Source organism: Pristiophorus japonicus, chromosome 10, assembly GCF_044704955.1.
Source record: "Pristiophorus japonicus isolate sPriJap1 chromosome 10, sPriJap1.hap1, whole genome shotgun sequence".
Lineage (NCBI taxonomy): Eukaryota > Metazoa > Chordata > Chondrichthyes > Pristiophoridae > Pristiophorus > Pristiophorus japonicus.
The window spans coordinates 94,236,001-94,254,462 of NC_091986.1; the positions used below are offsets into that span (position 1 = coordinate 94,236,001).

Sequence of the window (18,462 nt, forward strand, 5' to 3'; positions counted from 1 at the left end):
TAAGTGCGCATCTTTTAAAAGTTTTTTACCCGATCGCCTGCGGGAAGCAGCCGACCGGGATTTCTGGGCTATAGTTTCAGATTGATGACCCTTCCTCAGAACTGATGAAGGATCATTGACCTGAAATGTTAACTCTGTTTCTCTCTCCACAGATGCTGCCTGACCCCTGCTGAATATTTCCAGCATTTTCTGTTTTTATTTTAGCATCCCGATCCACAGTATTTTGCTTTTGTATTAGAGCCCAAATCTGTTCTGTACATACATACATTCTGTGGAAATCCTGGTCCATTTCATCTGCCCCCTAGTTCAGTGACAACCCCACTGCAATCCTGATTGAATTTGGCTAATTCAGCACAGACCAAGCATCCAACTGTGGGGTCTTATGGTTCAGAGCTACACCATGCGCTTGACTGCTAAGTCATGGGGGCAGTGGTCATGAGAACAGCAACTATTCATGATGTTATCTGTTGTAAGTGCAGGTGGAACTGGAACTCCCAAAATACTATTGCACAACTGGTCATGAAATCACAAACACATTTTTGTTTTAAGGTTTAAAACTACTACTGCATTTAGGGCTGGGTTAGCTACCATAATAAACAGTTCCAGTGTAAACTTGCCAATTCACTTTGCGTATATATAAAGCAAAATTGTTAAAGTAAGGTACAAAAATTTCAAACATAGTACAAGCATGCATAGTTTACATTACATACTCATTTTTATTAACTCACAAATAAGAAACTGAAGTAATAAAAAACAGATGCAAAAGATCTAAACTCTATTGAAAGTTTTTAAATGAGTAAAACTGAGTTACATCCATATAATTTAACAAATACAACAAAAAGTTAAGTTACAGCATACCTATAATTACTAAGATTCAGAAATTCCAGATGTAATTGTTTATAAATGATCTCAGAACAAAACTTGTATGATAAAAGAGTCACTAACAAACTTGCCTGTTTAGCCAAATGAACAACTTGGCTAAACAGCTGTACCTGGAGGATTCTTTGAAGCTACCTGCATTTCATCTTCATTTTACTGCAAATTATAATTAAATACAGATGTGAAAAGAAGGAAAGTCTCAAATATTGTAACAGATAATCCTTTGTTTTTCTCCTTACAACACACAAAGTTTTCACCACACGACATCTTCAGCTAAATAATTGACTAGTACTAGTGTTCCAGCAAATTCACGGTGAGACACGGTAGGTATTAATTGCAGAATAATCCTCCTCCAAAGCAGTGGTATAGCACATGCACATGACGTTTTAGGGGATCCACAATCAGATAGGCAAAATTCTGTTCATGCTTCTGGGTGGAAGGAAAACATGTGCCATAATCATCCTAATTTAAAATGACAGTAGTGAGCAATTAGTATCCCAGTTTATCATTTTCACAAATAAAAGTAACAAAACAACATAATTTTGGAAGACAATATTGGTCGTGAAATACTGCAAATAATCATGCTAATACCCAAATAAATAAATTTTTTAAATTTAGGATTTTATTAGAGAAAAATAGCTTTTTCTCCAGTGGCCTAGTGTGTAAAAGCACTGTCTGGTATAGCACAGTTATACAAATCTGTGCTGAGTCGCTGATCTCAGCTCTGGGAGTAAATGGGTACAATTGGTATTAGCACCAGTAGGCCAGAGGGAAGAAAAAAACTCAGCCTGAATTTCTGCATATATAGAGACCACTGCTGGAAGTGTGCCAATGTCAGGTGAAAATATTATTGGTCTGGATTTTGCGGTTGGAGGCGTTCCTACGAAGTACGTCGCCAGCATCCGAATATAATGCGCACTTATCTGATGGGGATCCTCCTTCGTGAACTTGCTGGCAGACGCTGCGTAGTAGAGGGCAGCGTAGTGACCCACAGCGTGTGCGGAAGCGTATCTGGGATCACGTGGGCCGGTGCTCCAATTAGGAAACAGAAGCAAAATATTGGAAGAATTGATCTTTGAAGCTTTATATTTGGAGAATTGATCTTTGAAACTTTCTCAGAGAAAGAATAAAGGAAATAAAAACAGGTAAATAATAAATAAGTCCAAGGAAAAGAGGCAGATTCCAGTGGTTTTATGGCACTCAGGAGAATCAGGGCGAAATTCAGTTAAATTAACATCTATATTCCCATTTCTTTTCAAGAAACACAAATTTAACAACATCCTCCATAAGTTATTAGATGATTTTGTGTGTATGCCTGTCAATTTGTGCTAATATTCCACATTTTCTCCAGGTGCTGTCCCAAATGAGACACTCAGGTTCTACAACTTTATACGTTCCTGAATGTCATCTAATTGAAAAAAAAGCATTTTTAAAATTTCAATACAGTAATAAAGCATTAGATGAAGATTTTTTATTGATGGGTAGTCTCTTACGCTGTGGAAATCAGCAGTAACATTTCCGTACGTAATTGCTGGGCAGTTGGGGGGCAATTAGCCCAACTTTGTGCCAGCAATGAGGTTTTCAATATTGGTGCAGATAATCTGTCAAGTCAGAACATGACATCGCAAATTCGGAATTTAGCGCTGTCCATTTCTAAGGCGGAGTACGGAATACGCCGTCATACCCACTGCAAATTCTGTCCCATTGTGCTCAGCTGTGATATCTCCCGCTGTCAAATAGCCTGCTGTTGCTCACTTTCTGGGCTTACACATGAAGAATGCCCCCTTGGACATTGATCGGCTAACAATAGTTCAACAGAATGCAAGCTTGTATCTTTGGTCTGCCGAAGAGGACAGAGGTGCAGACTTCAGAGGCCCAATCTTTAAAAGGAAAGCAGCTTTCTGTACAGCAGCAATTGTATAAAGAATTGGACTGCCTTGCAGGGATCTTCTGCAACTTGTTGAAGAGTGTAGAGGAGTCCCTTACCAACTTCTGTGGGGTTCTGCCACGTGGCATTAACACTACACTCAACCATGATGTGTTGTCACCTCAATGGATACTGCAACTGAGCCCTCCCTTGAAGAATCTATGGTACTTGTAATAGCATCTCTCAGGGATACTTATGCTGGGATAATTGGAAGCTCTGGCCTCAACCACCTCCTCTGCCTTGGACAGGCTGGGAGACCGAATGGATAGGGCTTCAGTCAGATCACTGATCTCCGACAGTCTTCTCTGTATATCCAATGCAATCAAAGCAAATGCCAACGATATGGTGATAGGCTGGCACAGTATCTATATTAGTTTCACAACGGAAGATAAAAGAAGAGGATGAGTGCCTCAAATGTTTGGGACTAAAGGCCCAGCAGGTTTAGTGATCAGAACCATAGACCCTAATGGACTTTATTCTTAGAACATAAGAACATAAGAATTAGGAACAGGAGTAGGCCATCTAGCCCCTCGAGCCTGCTCTGCCATTCAACAAGATCATGGCTGATCTGGCCGTGGACTCAGCTCCACTTACCTGCCCGCTCCCCATAACCCTTAATTCCCTTATTAGTTAAAAATCTATCTATCTATGATTTGAATACATTCAATGAGCTAGCCTCAACTGCTTCCTTGGGAAGAGAATTCCCCAGATTCACAACCCTCTGGGAGAAGAAATTCCTTCTCAACTCGGTTTTAAATTGGCTCCCCCATATTTTGAGGCTGTACCCCCTAGTTTTAGTCTCCCCGACCAGTGGAAACAACCTCTCTGCCTCTATCTTGTCTATCCCCTTCATTATTTAAAATGTTTCTATAAGATCATCCCTCATCCTTCTGAACTCCAACGAGTAAAGACCCAGTCTCCTCAATCTATCATCATAAGGTAACCCCCTCATCTCCGGAATCAGCCCAGTGAATCGTCTCTGTACCCCCTCCAAGGCTAGTATATCCTTCCTTAAGTGTGACCAAAACTGCACGCAGTACTCCAGGTGCGGCCTCACCAATACCCTGTACAGTTGCAGCAGGACCTCCCTGCTTTTGTACTCCATCCCTCTCGCAATGAAGGCCAACATTCCATTCGCCTTCCTGATTACCTGCTGCACCTGCAAACTAACTTTTTGGGATTCATGCACAAGGACCCCCAGGTCCCTCTGCACCGCAGCATGTTGTAATTTCTCCCCATTCAAATAATATTCCCTTTTACTGTTTTTTTTTCCCCCAAGGTGGATGACCTCACATTTTCCGACATTGTATTCCATCTGCCAAACCTTAGCCCATTCGCTTAACCTATCTAAATCTCTTTGCAGCCTCTCTGTGTCCTCTACACAACCCGCTTTCCCACTAATCTTTGTGTCATCTGCAAATTTTGTTACACTACACTCTGTCCCCTCTTCCAGGTCATCTATGTATATTGTAAATAGTTGTGGTCCCAGCACCGATCCCTGTGGCACACCACTAACCACTGATTTCCAACCCGAAAAGGACCCATTTATCCCGACTCTCTGCTTTCTGTAAGCTAGTCAATTCTCTATCCATGCTAATACATTTCCTCTGACTCCGCGTACCTTTATCTTCTGCAGTAACCTTTTGTGTGGCACCTTATCGAATGCCTTTTGGAAATCTAAATACACCACATCCATCGGTACACCTCTATCCACTATGCTCGTTATATCCTCAAAGAATTCCAGTAAATTAGTTAAACAGGATTTCCCCTTCATGAATCCATGTTGCATCTGCTTGATTTTGCACTATTCCTATCTAGATGTCCCGCTATTTCTTCCTTAATGATAGCTTCAAGCATTTTCCCCACTACAGATGTTAAACGAACCGGCCTATAGTTACCTGCCTTTTGTCTGCCCCTTTTTTTAAACAAAGGCGTTACATTAGCTGCTTTCCAATCCGCTGGTACCTCCCCAGAGTCCAGAGAATTTTGGTAGAGTATAACGAATGCATCTGCTATAACTTCCGCCATCTCTTTTAATACCCTGGGATGCATTTCATCAGGACCAGGGAACTTGTCTACCTTGAGTCCCATTAGCCTGTCCAGCACTACCCCCCTAGTGATAGTGATTATCTCAAGGTCCTCCCTTCCCACATTCCCGTGACCAGCAATTTTTGGCATGGTTTTTGTGTCTTCCATTGTGAAGACCGAAGCAAAATAATTGTTTAAGGTCTTAGCCATTTCCACATTTCCCATTATTAAATCCCCCTTCTCATCTTCTAAGGGACCAACATTTACTTTAGTCACTCTTTTCCGTTTTATATATCAGTAAATGCTTTTACTATCTGTTTTTATGTTTTGCGCAAGTTTACTTTCGTAATCTATCTTTCCTTTCTTTATTGCTTTCGTAGTCATTCTTTGCTGTCGTTTAAAATTTTCCCAATCTTCTAGTTTCCCACTAAGCTTGGCCACCTTATACGCATTGTTTTTAATTTGATACTCTCCTTTATTCCCTTGTTTATCCACGGCTTGTTATCCCTTCTTTTAACGCCCTTCTTTTTCACTGGAATATATTTTTGTTGAGCACTATGAAAGAGCTCCTTAAAGGTCCTCCACTGATCCTCAATTGTGCCACCGTTTAGTCAGTGTTTCCAGTCTACTTTAGCCAACTCTGCCCTCATCCCACTTTAGTCCCCTTTGTTTAAGCATAGTACGCTCATTTGAGACACCACTTCCTCACCCTCAATCTGTATTACAAATTCAACCATACTGTGATCACTCATTCCGAGAGGATCTTTTACTAGGAGATCGTTTATTATTCCTGTCTCATTACACAGGGCCAGATCTAAGATAGCTTCCTCCCTTGTAGGTTCTGTAACATACTGTTCTAAGAAACAATCCTGTATGCATTCTATGAATTCCTCCTCAGGGCTACCCCATGCGATTTGATTTGACCAATCGATATGTAGGTTAAAATCCCCCATGATTACTGCCATTCCTTTTTCACATGCCTCCATTATTCCCTTGATTATTGTCCGCCCTACCGTGAAGTTATTATTTGGGGGCCTATAAACTGCACCCACCAGTGACTGGTCCAAGAACATTAGGTCAATTATAGTACTTATAGATGGAATCAGCTAATTCAGCACAAACCAAGGATCAAACCCAGGGCCTTCCTGTTCTGTATGGGTCAACATAGGAATACGAGTAGGCTATTCAGCCCCTTGAGCCTGTTTCACTACCCTTTGTGCGGAAATATGCTTCCTAACTTCACTCCCGAATGGTCTAGCTCTACCACAACAACTTGTATTTATATAGCACCTTTAAAGTAGTGAAACATCCCAAAGTGCTTCACAGGAGTATTATGATAAAACAATTTGACACTGAGCCATATAAATAGAAATTAGCGCATGTGACCAAAAGCTTAGTCAACGAGGTAGGTTTTAAGGAGCGTCTTCTAACTTCCTGCTCCCATCTTTACATTTTACTATGGGTCAGTAACATATTTATTCACCAGGGCCATTCGAGAACTTACAAAACAATTTATTTTCAATGGTTTGATTTGACAAGAGGTGAGAAATTACTGGTTGATAATAATAATGGACAAACACTTAACACAGCTGTTTGACATTCTTCTGTCTACTACTTTAACCCAGATGTTAATGCTCTTATTTTAAATGGGTTAACACTTCCATTAAAGTAGTGAATAGGTATCTCGTATGTACATATTGGACTAGAAATTCGGTTCTCAGCTATAATTGTATTTTTTCGCCAAAATTATCTTTATTGCAATGCTATTGCGATGAGGCAGTAAATTCAAGGTTTAATTTATGCAGCAGTAAAAACCGCGATCCTCACCAACTTTAGTCCGAGGCCTAGGGCCTAGGGAGGGCAGAAAAACACCTGAAAATAAACTGGGGAAAAAAAAATCATAATACATTTACAAGATGCTTATCGCTGCAAAAGAATTTAAAAATAAAAACTTCAACTTACCTTTTTTGCAGGTCTTCATACTTACTGCTGTTCTCAGGGCTACATCGCAGCTTTTTACTTGGTGTTTTTTGTTCATCCTAAATATGGGTGCGCTCAGAGCCACATTTTTGGCGAAAGCAATATTTCGAGTCTTGCACGGCGGCGCTCCTCTCTCCAATGGTATTTGAAAAGCACTGCCGCAAAACTTAGCTGAATTTTCCACCGACTGGGTATTTGCCAAAAAAGGTGAAATAGCATCAAAAAACCCGGTCGCAAAATCGCCGAATTTCTAGCCCAAATTAAGTGTTCATCCTCTAATATTGCCAAGTGCAATTTAAAGGCTTCGGTCCTTAAGTCAGCATTTCAACCCATGCAGTAGTCAACATAATTTCAAGGAAATTAAAATACAGTAACTGATACTTACATTGGCTGTAACCTTGAACACTGTAGAGATGACACGTATATCTTTTGTATCAGGATCTTTCTGTACGCTGCAATAAAAGTAATAGTTCAGTATTTTACAGTACAGATATCAGTGAAAGTTCTGTGTGGCATCTGTTCCTGAGATGCTGGAGCAAGAGCCTTTTTAAATTAATAGGCTATTTACCAACAAAACTTTTTAATTTATCTGGATGATTCAAAACAATCTTGCCATTTTCCAATTACTTCTGTTGCTCGTGCCATTTTAAATTAGTCCAACAATTTTCAACATCACAGCTGACAAAAGAACTGACAAGTTAGCTATTCTGGACTACTGCGGTGAGCTGGCTGAGACAAATGCACGCTGAAAGAAATGTTAAAATACAGCGCTCAGGCAAGAAAAGGGCTAACAAAGATACGAAATGGGATGAATGTACTATACCTGGGATGAGCTTGGAAAAAGAAAACAAAATTAAGTGAATGAACTGAAGGAGAGGCACAACCGCATGTAGAAAACATCACATTAAGTGATCCACTGTTTAGTTCACTGTGATGTTGAAAGCCTCTTCTAGGTAATGTAGATTCCTGGTAGAGTTTAATTGTGCAGTTCAGCTGTAACTGGTAATATTTTAATTAACTTAAATGATCTGGAAAACATGGGGAGTTATAAGAGAAGTATTTGTTTTATTCATTCAAACAGATCTTTCATCCATCAGCTATTTACTTAAATAGGTTTCACTGTAAGGCAATGTTAAAGATGAATAACGTAGGTTGTATGGCTGGATAGATATTCTTCTATTTAATTTGATAGGCAGAGAGAAACCCTGTAAATTGTTCATCAGGAGATTAAATAAATTGGATAAAGTCCATGATAGAACTATGGTCTGTGGAAGGAACAGGTTTGACGGATTGAATGATTACTACTTGCTCCATGCTTTCTTTTTTAATTATTTCAAGTTTTTTAATGTTAGTATTTTGGGGGTTTAGGACTGCTTCCCTCTTTTTAAGGGATTTTCCACCCCATCCTTCCATCCAGACCCTTCAGTACATGTGGTCAAATGAGTAGGTGGGCAACCTGTCCCCAGATTTCTTCCAATAGTTCTGAAACAACAACTTATATTTATATAGCATCTTTAATGCAGAAAAACATCCCTAGGTGCTTCAAAGAGGAAAAAATGGGAAGAAAACATATTTAAAAGCTTTTTATCTGAATGCACACAGCATTCGTAACAAATTAGATGAGCTGTCGGCACAAATAGTTACAAATGGGTATGATCTGGTAGCCATAACACAGACGTGGTTGCAAGGTGACCAAGTCTGGGAACTAAACATTCAGGGGTACTTAACAATTCGTAAGGACAGACAGAAAGGAACAGGAGGTGGAGTAGCTCTGTTAATAAAGGATAGAATCACTGCAATAGTGAGAAACGATATTGGCTCAAATGATCAGGATGTTGAAACAGTTTGGGTGGAAATAAGGAATAAGAGGAAAAAGTCACTGATGGGCGTAGTGTATAGGCCCCCTAACAGTAGCAACTCTGTTGGTCGGAGTATAAACCAAGAAATAGTGGGGGCTTGTAAAAAGGGAACAGCAATAATCACGGGTGATTTTAACCTTCATATTGATTGGACAAATCAAATTGGTCTGGGTAGCCTTGAGGAAGAGTTTGTTGTGCATAAGGGACGGGTTCCTTGAGTAGTATGTAACGGAACCAACCAGAGGGCAGGCTATCTTAGATCTGATCATGTGTAATGAGACAGGATTAATAAACAATCTCCTAGCAAAGGATCCCCTTGGAATGAGTGATCATAGCATGGTTGAATTTCAAATTCAGATGGAGGGCGAGAAAGTTGGATCTCAAACCAGCGTACTAAGCTTAAATAAAGGAGACTACAAAGGTATGAGGACAGAGTTGGCTAAAGTGGACTGGGAAAATAGATTAAAGTGTAGGATGGTTGATGAACAGTGGCGTACATTTAAAGAGATATTTCACAACTCTCAAGAAAAATATATTCCAGTGAGGAGGAAAAGGTGTAAAAGAAAAGATAGTCATCCGTGGCTAACTAAAGAAATAAAGGATGGTATCCAATTAAAAACAAGGGCATACAATGTGGCCAAAACTAGTGGGAGGACAGAAGATTGGGAAGCTTTTAAAACCCAGAAAAGAATGACTAAAAAAATTATTAAGAAAGGGAAGATAGACTATGAAAGTAAACTAGCACGAAATATAAAAACAGATAGCAAGAGTTTCTATAGGTATATAAAAAGGAAAAGAGTGGCTAAAGTAAATATTGGTCCCTTAGAGGACGAGACCGGGGAATTAGTAATGGGGAACATGGAGATGGCAGAAACTATGAACAAATATTTTGTATCAGTCTTTAGGGTAGAGGACACTAAAAATATGCCAACAGTGGATAGAAAAGGGGCTATAGGGGGGGAGGAACTTAACACAATCACAATTACTAAGGAAGTGATACTCAGTAAGATAATGGGACTAAAGGTGGATAAAACCCCTGGCTTGCATTCTAGGGTCTTAAGAGAAGTAGCGACAGGGATAGTGGATGCATTGGTTGTAATTTACCAAAATTCCCTGGATTCTGAGGAGGTCCCAGCAGATTGGAAAACTGCAAATGTAATGCCCCTATTTAAAAAAGGAGGCAGACAAAAAGCAGGAAACTACAGACCAGTTAGCTTAACATCTGTAGTTGGGAAAATGTTGGAGTCCATTATTAAAGAAGCAGGAGCAGGACATTTGGAAAAGCATAATTCAGTCAGGCAGAATCAGCATGGATTTATGAAGGGGAAGGGGAATCTTATTGAAATGTATAAGATTTGACAAATTTGCTGGAATTCTTTGAGGATGTAACGAACAGGGTGGATAAAGGGGAACAGTGGATGCAGTGTATTTGGACTTTCAGACGGCATTTGACAAGGTGCCACATAAAAGGTTACTGCACAAGATAAAAGTTCACGGGGTTGGGGGTAATATATTAGCATGGATAGAGGATTGGCTAACAAACAGAAAACAGAGAGTCGGGATAAATGGTTCATTCTCGGGTTGGCAATCAGTAACTAGTGGGGTGTCGCTGGGACCCCAACTATTTACAATCTATATTAATGACTTGGATGAAGGGACCGAGTGTATATAGCCAAGTTTGCTGATGATACAAAGATGGGAGGAAAAGCAATGTGTGAGGAGGACACAAAAAACCTGCAAAAGGACATAGACTAAGTGAGTGGGCAAAAATTTGGCAGATGGAGTATAATGTTGGAAAGTGTGAGGTTATCCACTTTGGCAGAAAAAAAAAATCGAGGGGCAAGTTATTATTTAAATGGAGAAAAATTGCAAAGTGTGGTGCATGAAACACAAAAGGTTTGTATGCAAGTACAGCAAATTATCAGGAAGGCCAATGGAATCTTGGCCTTTATTGCAAAGGGGATGGAGTATAAATGCAGGGAAGTCTTGCTACAGATATACAGGGTATTGGTGAGGCCACACCTGGAATTCTGCGTATAGTTTTGGTTTCCATATTAAGGAAGGATATACTTGCTTTGGAGGCAGTTCAGAGATGGTTCACTAGGTTGATTCCACAGATGAGGGGGTTGACTTATGAGGAAAGGTTGAGTAGTTTGGGCCTCTTCTCATTGGAATTCAGAAGAATGATCTTATTGAAATGTATAAGATTATGAGGGGGTTTAACAAGGTGGATGCAGAGAGGATGTTTCCACTGATAAGGGAGACTAGAACTAGGGGACATCATCTTAGAATAAGGGGCCGCCCATTTAAAACTGAGATGAGGAGGAATTTCTTCTCTCAGAGGGTTGTAAATCTGTGGAATTTTCTGTCCCAGAGAGCTGTGGAGACTGGGTCATTGAATATATTTAAGGCAGAGATAGACAGATGTTTGAGTGATAAGGGAATAAAGGGTTATGGGAGCAGGCAGGGAAGTGGAGCCGAGTCCATGATCAGATCAGCCATGATCTTATTAAATGGCGGAGTAGGCTCAAGGGACCAAATGGTCTACTCCTGCTCCTATTTCTTATGTTCTTATACACCTGCTTTTACCAGGCGTAAAAGTTTGAAGGACATTCGCTGGGCATATAGCTCAATCTCTGCTGCGCAGATGTCCTTCCTGCGGGGATGCGTAGAATCTGTCTAAAGAAATTTTGACAGATCGGAAAAGCCGGTTCTCAGTGCATGCACATTGCACGCTGAGAACCGGCTTTTGCAAGGCCTCACCGGATGCGTGCGCACTTTGTACGTACCTGGCGAGGCTGCAATTTTCGGCCTAATAATTTACTTTTTATTCTTCCTACCAATGTGGATAACCTTACAATTTCCTACATTATACTCCATCTGCCAAAGTTTTGCCTACTCAATTAACCAATCTATATCTCTTTGCAGATTGTTTGTGTTCTCCTCACAACTTGCTTTACCACCTATTTTTGTATCATCAGAAAATTTGGCTACATTACACTCAGTCCCTTCATCCAAGTCATTAATATAGATTGTAAATAGTTGAGGCCCCAGCATTGATCCCTATGGCACCCCACTTGTTACAGTTTGCTAACCTGTTTTCTGTTTGCTGGTCAGTCCTCTATCTGTGCTAATATATTACCCCCAATCCCGTGAGCTCTTATCTTGTGCAGTAACCTTTCATGTGGCACCTTATCGAATGCTTTCTGGAAATCCAAATACACTACATCTACTGGTTCCCCTTTAACCACCCTGCTTGTTACACCCTCAAAGAGCTCTAGCAAATTTGTCAAACACTATTTCCCTTTCATAAAATCATGCTAACTTTACTTGATTGTATTATGATTTTCTAAATATCCTGCTGCTACTTCCCGCTCACCATGGTGTATAGTTTCCTGCATTCTGTCTCCCTCCTTTCTTGAATAGGGGTGTTACATTTGCGGTTTTCCAATCTGCTGGGACCTCTCCAGAATCCAGGGAATGCAACCAATGCATCCACTATCTCTACAGGCACTTATTTTAAGACCCTAGGATGCAGGCCATCATGTCCAGGGAACTTGCCTACCTTTAGTCCCATTACTTTGCTGAGTATTTTTTCTCTAGCCCCTTTATTATCTATTATTATTGGGATGCTTTTAGTGTCTTCTACTGAGTCTCTGCCATTTCCCTGTTTCCCATTAATAATTCCCCAGTCTCATCTTTTAAGGGACCAACATTTACTTTAGCTACTCTCTTCCTTTTTATGTACCTGTAGAAGCTCTTACTGTTTGTTTTTATACTCTCATCATCTATCTTCTCCTTCTTTATTTTTTTAGTCATCCTTTGCTGATTTCTAAAAACTTCCCAATCCTCTGGCCTACCACTAATCTTCACAACATTGTATGCCTTTGTTTTCAATTTGATACCATCCTTAACTTCCTTAGCGTCTTTCTTTCTCACTGGAATATATCTTTGCTGAGAGTTATGAAATATCTCTTTAAATGTCTGCCATTTATCTACCGTCTTGCCCTTTAATCTATTTTCCCAGTCCACTTTAACCTACTCTGTCTTTATTACATTTGTAATTGCCTTTATTTAAGTTCAGGACACTAGTATGAGACCCAAGTTTCTCACCCTCAAACTGAATTTGAAATTCTTACATGCTATGATCACTCTTTCCTAGAGAATCCTTTACTGTGAGATCATTAATTAATCCTATCTCATTACACATTACCAGATCTAAAATAGCCTGCTCCCTGGTTGGTTCCACAACATATTGTTCTAAGAGACCATCCTGAATACGCTATGAACTCATCCTCAAGGCTAACTTTTGCCAATTTGATTTGTCCAATCTCTATGAAGATTAAAATTGCCCATTAATTCTTGATTTATACTTTGTCCGACAGTGTAACTACTGTTAAGGGGCCTCTAGACTACTCCCGTCGGTGTCTTCTTTCCCTTATTATTTCTTAATTCCACCCAAACTGATTCTACATCTTGATCTTCTGAGTCACTATCATTTATCACTACTGCACTGATCTCATCTTTTTTTAACAGAGCTACCCCACCTCCTTTTCCTTTCTGACTATCCTTCCGAAATGTCAAATGCCCCTGAATATTCAGTTCCCAGCCTTGGTCATCTTGCAACCACTTCTCTGTAATGGCTATCAAATCGTACCCATTTCTTTCTATTTGTGCCGTCAACTCATCTATCTTGTTCCGAATACTGCCTGCGTTCTGATAAAGAGCTTTTAAATTTGACTTTTTACCATTTTTCCCGACTCTGACTCTGGTGCATTCTTGTGCTTATATGCTCTGTTCTCTCCTGTCACACTCTGATTATCATTACCCCTATCGCTACCCTGCTCTATTGCCTTCTCCTTACTATTTGACCTTTTAAATTTCCCCTCACCTGAACCTTCCCCTCCACTATTTAGTTTAAAACTCTATCTGCAGCCCTAGTTATTCGATTTGCCAGGACACTGGTCCCAGCATGGTTCAAGTGAAGCCCACCCCAACGGAACAGTTCCTTCTTCTCCTGTACTGGTGTCAGTGCCCCATGAATGGAAACCCATTTATCCCACACCAATATTTGAACCACACATTCATCTCTCTGATCTTATTGATCCTATGCCAATTTGCTCGTGGCTCAGGTAGTAATCCAGAGATTATTACCTTTATGGTTCTACTTTTTTAATTTAGCCCCTAGCTGTTCACACTCCATCAGCAGAACCTCTTTCTTTGTTCTACCTATGTCGTTGGTACCTATGTGGACCCCGAAAACTGAATCTTCCCCCTCCCACTCCAAGTTTGTCTCCAGCCTAGAGGAGATGTCCTTAACCCTGGCACCGGGCAGGGAACACTGCCTTTGGGACTCACGTTCTCGGCTGCAGAGAACAGTATCTATCCCTCCAACGATATTGTCTCCTACCACTACTACATTTTACTCCCCCAGCTTGAATGGCCCCCACACTACGGTGCTGTGCTCAGTTTGCTCATCCTCCCTGCAGTCCCTGCTCTTGCCCACACAGGCTGCAAGAACCTCGTACCTGTTGATGTATATTGTAGAGCAGGAGTTCTCAACCGGGTCTCAGTGGACCCCTAGGGAAGATTTAAGGCTACCACACTATGGGAGATTGACTTGTTTTAGCAGGAGGCTATGGATGGACCCACCTCACTGCTGCCGTTTGCAGGTGGTGTCATGCAGGGAGGTCAGCGGCCAAGCCTAGGCCCCCCAAGCTTTCGGCAACAGTAGAGGCACGCACTGCCTGTGGGTGCTCTTTTGAACCTGCAGTTGGAGGAGGAGGATTGGACAGAACTTCTGCAGGAAAGCAAAGACTTGGGGCCCATCACACACTGCCAAGCCAGCCCAAGGCCTCGGTCTCTGTTTTAAATCGGTGCGGGTGGGGCCGAGGGAAAGAAAAACCCACAAAATGACCCGTTAGGAGCCATAGTGAATGTGCAACGAGTTGGTTCTGGACAACCCATTGCTGGTTTTCAACCCATTTCAGTTCGAGATCATCTTCAAGTACATCAAAGATCTGTTGGAGGATGAGCGAGGCCTGGGGCTTGGACGTGAGCACCTTCAGGTGGCGTAAAGTGGGTGGAAAGTTATCCCTCTTTGTGTTGAGGGGCCAAGACCTAGTGAACGTTGATAGTAGCTAATAGCAACCATGTGAGATGAACCCCCATCTCCACCGCTCACACATTCCCTCCAACCACCCCCCTCCCCCCATTCCCTTTTCTTCCCCATATCCCCTTCTACCCATCCTCCCCCGCCCCGCCACATGGGGTCTGTGGAAATTTTATACCACGGGAGGGAAGGCCTCAGAAGCAAAAAGGTTGAGGACCCCTGTTGTAGAGGATATCCAGAATTTTCCTATGAAATATAATTTTCGCTTCTATTAGAGAGGCTGATTGAATAACTGATGCATGACTAAATTCTGTGTTCCAGTTATCATCCTAGGAGCATAAGAAATCTTATTTTACGGAAGATATTAAAGAAAGGTAACTTCGATGATATGAGACATGAATTGGCTAGGATAGACTGGCGAATGATACTTAAAGGGTTGATAGTAGATAGGCAATGGCAGACATTTAAAGATCACATGGATGAACTACAACAATTGTACATCCCTGTCTGGCATAAAAATAAAAAGGGGAAGGTGGCTCAACCGTGGCTAACAAGGGAAATTAGGGATAGTGTTAAATTCAAGGAAGAGGCATATAAATTGGCCAGAAAAAGCAGCAGGACTGGGAGAAATTTAGAATTCAGCAGAGGAGGACAAAGGGTTTAATTAGGAGGGGGAAAATAGAGTATGAATGTAAGCTTGCAGGGAACATAAAAACTGACTGCAAATGCTTCTATAGATATGTGAAGAGAAAAAGATTAATGAAGACTATTGTAGGTCCCTTGCAGTCAGAATCAGGTGAATTCATAATGGGGAACAAGGAAACGGCAGACCAATTGAACAAAAAGTTTGGTTCTGTCTACACTAAGGAAGACACAAATAACCTCCCGAAAATACTAGGGGACCGAGGGTCTAGCGAGAAGGAGGAACTGAGGGAAATCCTTATTAGTCAGGAAATGGTGTTTGGGAAATTGATGGGATTGAAGGCCGATAAATCCCCAGGCCTGATAGTCTGCATCCCAGAGTAGTTAAGGAAGTGGCACTAGAAATAGTAGGTGCATTGGTGGTCATTTTCCAACATTCCATGGACTCTGGATCAGTTCCTATGGATTGGAGGGTAGCTAATGTAACCCCACTTTTAAAAAAAGGAGCAAGAAAACAGGGAATTATAGACCGGTTAGCCTGACATTGGTAGTGGGGAAAATGCTGGAATCAATTAGTAAAGATGTAATAGCAGCGCATTTGGAAAGCAGTGACAGGATCAGTCCAAGTCAGCATGGATTTATGAAAGGGAAACCATGCTTGACAAATCTTCTAGAATTTTTTGAGGATGTAACGAGTAGAGTGGATAAGGGAGAACCAGTGGATGTGGTGTTTTTGGACTTTCAAAAAGCTTTTGACAAGGTCCCACATAAGAGATTAGTGTGCAAAATTAAGGCACATGGGATTGGGGGTAATGTATTGACCTGGATAGAGAACTGGTTGGTAGACAGGAAGCAAAGTGTGGGAATAAGCGGGTCCTTTTCAGAATGGCAGGCAGTGACTAGTGGGGTGCAGCAAGGTTCAGTGCTGGGACCCCAGCTATTTACGATATATATTAATGATTTAGACAAAGGAATTGAATGTAATATCTCCAAGTTTGCAGATGACACTAAGCTGGGTGGCAGTGTGAGCTGTGAGGAGGATGTTAAGAGGCTGAAGGGTGACTTGGACAGGCTAGGTGAGTGGGCAAATGCATGGCAGATGCAGTATAATGTGGATAAGTGTGAGGTTATCCACTTTGGTGGCAAAAACAGGAAGGCAGATTATTATCTGAATGATGACAGATTAGTAAAAGGGGAGGTGCAATGAGACCTGGGTGTCATGGTACATCAGTCATTGAAAGAAGGCTTGCAGGTACAGCAGGCAGTAAAGAAAGCAAGTGGCGTGTTGGCCTTTATAGCGAGAGGATTTGAGTATAGGAGCAGGGAGGTCTTGCTGCAGTTGTACAGGGCCTTGGTGAGACCACACCTTGAGTATTGTGTGCAATTTTGGTCTCCTAATCTGAGGAAGGACATTCTTGCTATTGGCAGGACTGACATATGAAGAAAGACTGGATCGACTAGGCTTATATTCACTAGAATTTAGAAGAATGAGAAGGGGTCTCATAGAAGCATATAAAATTCTGACGGGATTGGACAGGTTAGATGCAGGAAGAATGTTCCCGATGTTGGGGAAGTTCAGAACCAGGGGTCACAGTCTAAGGATAATGGGTAAGACATATAGGACTGAGATGAGGAGAAACTTTTTCACCCAGAGAATTGTGAACCTATGAAATTCTCTACCACAGAAAGTTGTTGAGTTCAGTTCATTGGATATATTCAAAAGGGAGTTAGATGTGGCCCTTACAGTTAAAGGGATCAGGGGATATGGAGAGAAGGCAGGAGTGGGGTACTGAAGTTGCATGATCAGCCATGATCATATTGAATGATGGTGCAGGCTGAAAGGGCCGAATAGCCTACTCCTTTCTATGTTTTCTATGTTTCTATCTTTCCACCTGGTGGGAGTGTTCCCACCAATAGATTTCAAGCAAGAAATGATGCAGAAACATATATCACCTGCTGCCTTAACTCAAGATTTCCCAGAGACCGACCTACAAATAGATCTTATTCAGCTGCAGTGATGCTAAAATATGACAGAGAATAGCAACATGCACCAAGAAACTTAAAAGGGCAAAAAAGTCCAATGTACATTACAGATTCATATAAGAAAGTAGGACATTTGAAAATGTCTGCCCCTTTTGGTTGATCTCATTCCTACCATTCTACCTTCTACTCATATCCCTTTAATGGGCGCACAATACAATGGAATTTGCTGACTTTCAAAACCATTGCCAAACATTGGGGTGCACAGATTGCAAAGAATAAAATACCACCAAGCGGACCATAGATTCTATGTGGAACTGTGAATATTGATAAGAACATAAATAATGATGATACAATGAAACAGCTCTACTCCAGGAGGACTCTTGGAATCCTCCAACAAATATATGAGTTTCAGCATGATTGGGAAACTGTTAAGTGTTCCCACCAATAGGTTTCAAGCAAGAAATTATGCATTTGTTTCTCCAAATCTTCAGAACAGCCCAAAACTTCAGCTGTTATATAATACAATAGCAGAGAGGGTAAAACACCCCAGAAGCATAGGCAGAAGTAGATATTAAAGGGATGCTGGAGGGATGAATAAAGGTGAAAGAGGACACCTGTGTGAATTAGATAACATAGGACATCATCCGAAACAAGCTAAAATAAATAAGAATACCTGAGCGAAGTAGAATCAAAAGGGAACATCTGGGATATAAAGTTAAACCGAAAGGAAGCAATCGGAGAAATACAACAAGACAGGAAACAGCTGAGAAAAGTAGAACTAAAATGGACACTGTTGTGTATCTGTAAAGCATGCACTCCCATGTTCCGCCACCAGGGAGCGCATCCCCTGAAGTCCCAAGGGATCCCAGCATCCCTTGGGAGCACTGTATATAAGCCGGCCCCGAAGGCCTGTTCCTCACTCTGGAGTGTCTTATTAAAGACCGAGGTCACTGTTACTTTAACCTTTCTGTGTGCAGCCTCATCTGTGTTAGGAACACAACAACTGGCGATGAGAATACGAATCCAACGCAAAGATGCAGCAAACTGTGGGC

General features: G+C 41.2%; 1 protein-coding gene across 8 annotated transcripts in view; it reads right to left on the bottom strand.

The window, feature by feature from the left end:
- Nucleotides 1-783: 783 nt before the first annotated feature.
- The window catches only part of LOC139275031 (cilia- and flagella-associated protein 300-like), a 106,458-nt gene continuing 88,779 nt past the window's right edge, over nucleotides 784-18,462 (bottom strand). For 6 of the 8 annotated variants that reach the window (XM_070891915.1, XM_070891914.1, XM_070891907.1 and 3 more), the window contains exons 6-7: nucleotides 7,200-7,266; nucleotides 784-1,341 (exon numbers count right to left, since the gene is read on the bottom strand). In XM_070891915.1, the coding sequence (XP_070748016.1) occupies nucleotides 1,210-1,341; nucleotides 7,200-7,266 (199 nt within the window). In that variant the 3' untranslated portion in view covers nucleotides 784-1,209. The remainder of the gene's footprint in view (nucleotides 1,342-7,199; nucleotides 7,267-18,462) is intronic. The other 2 variants (XM_070891909.1, XM_070891908.1) reach the window with 2 other exon arrangements.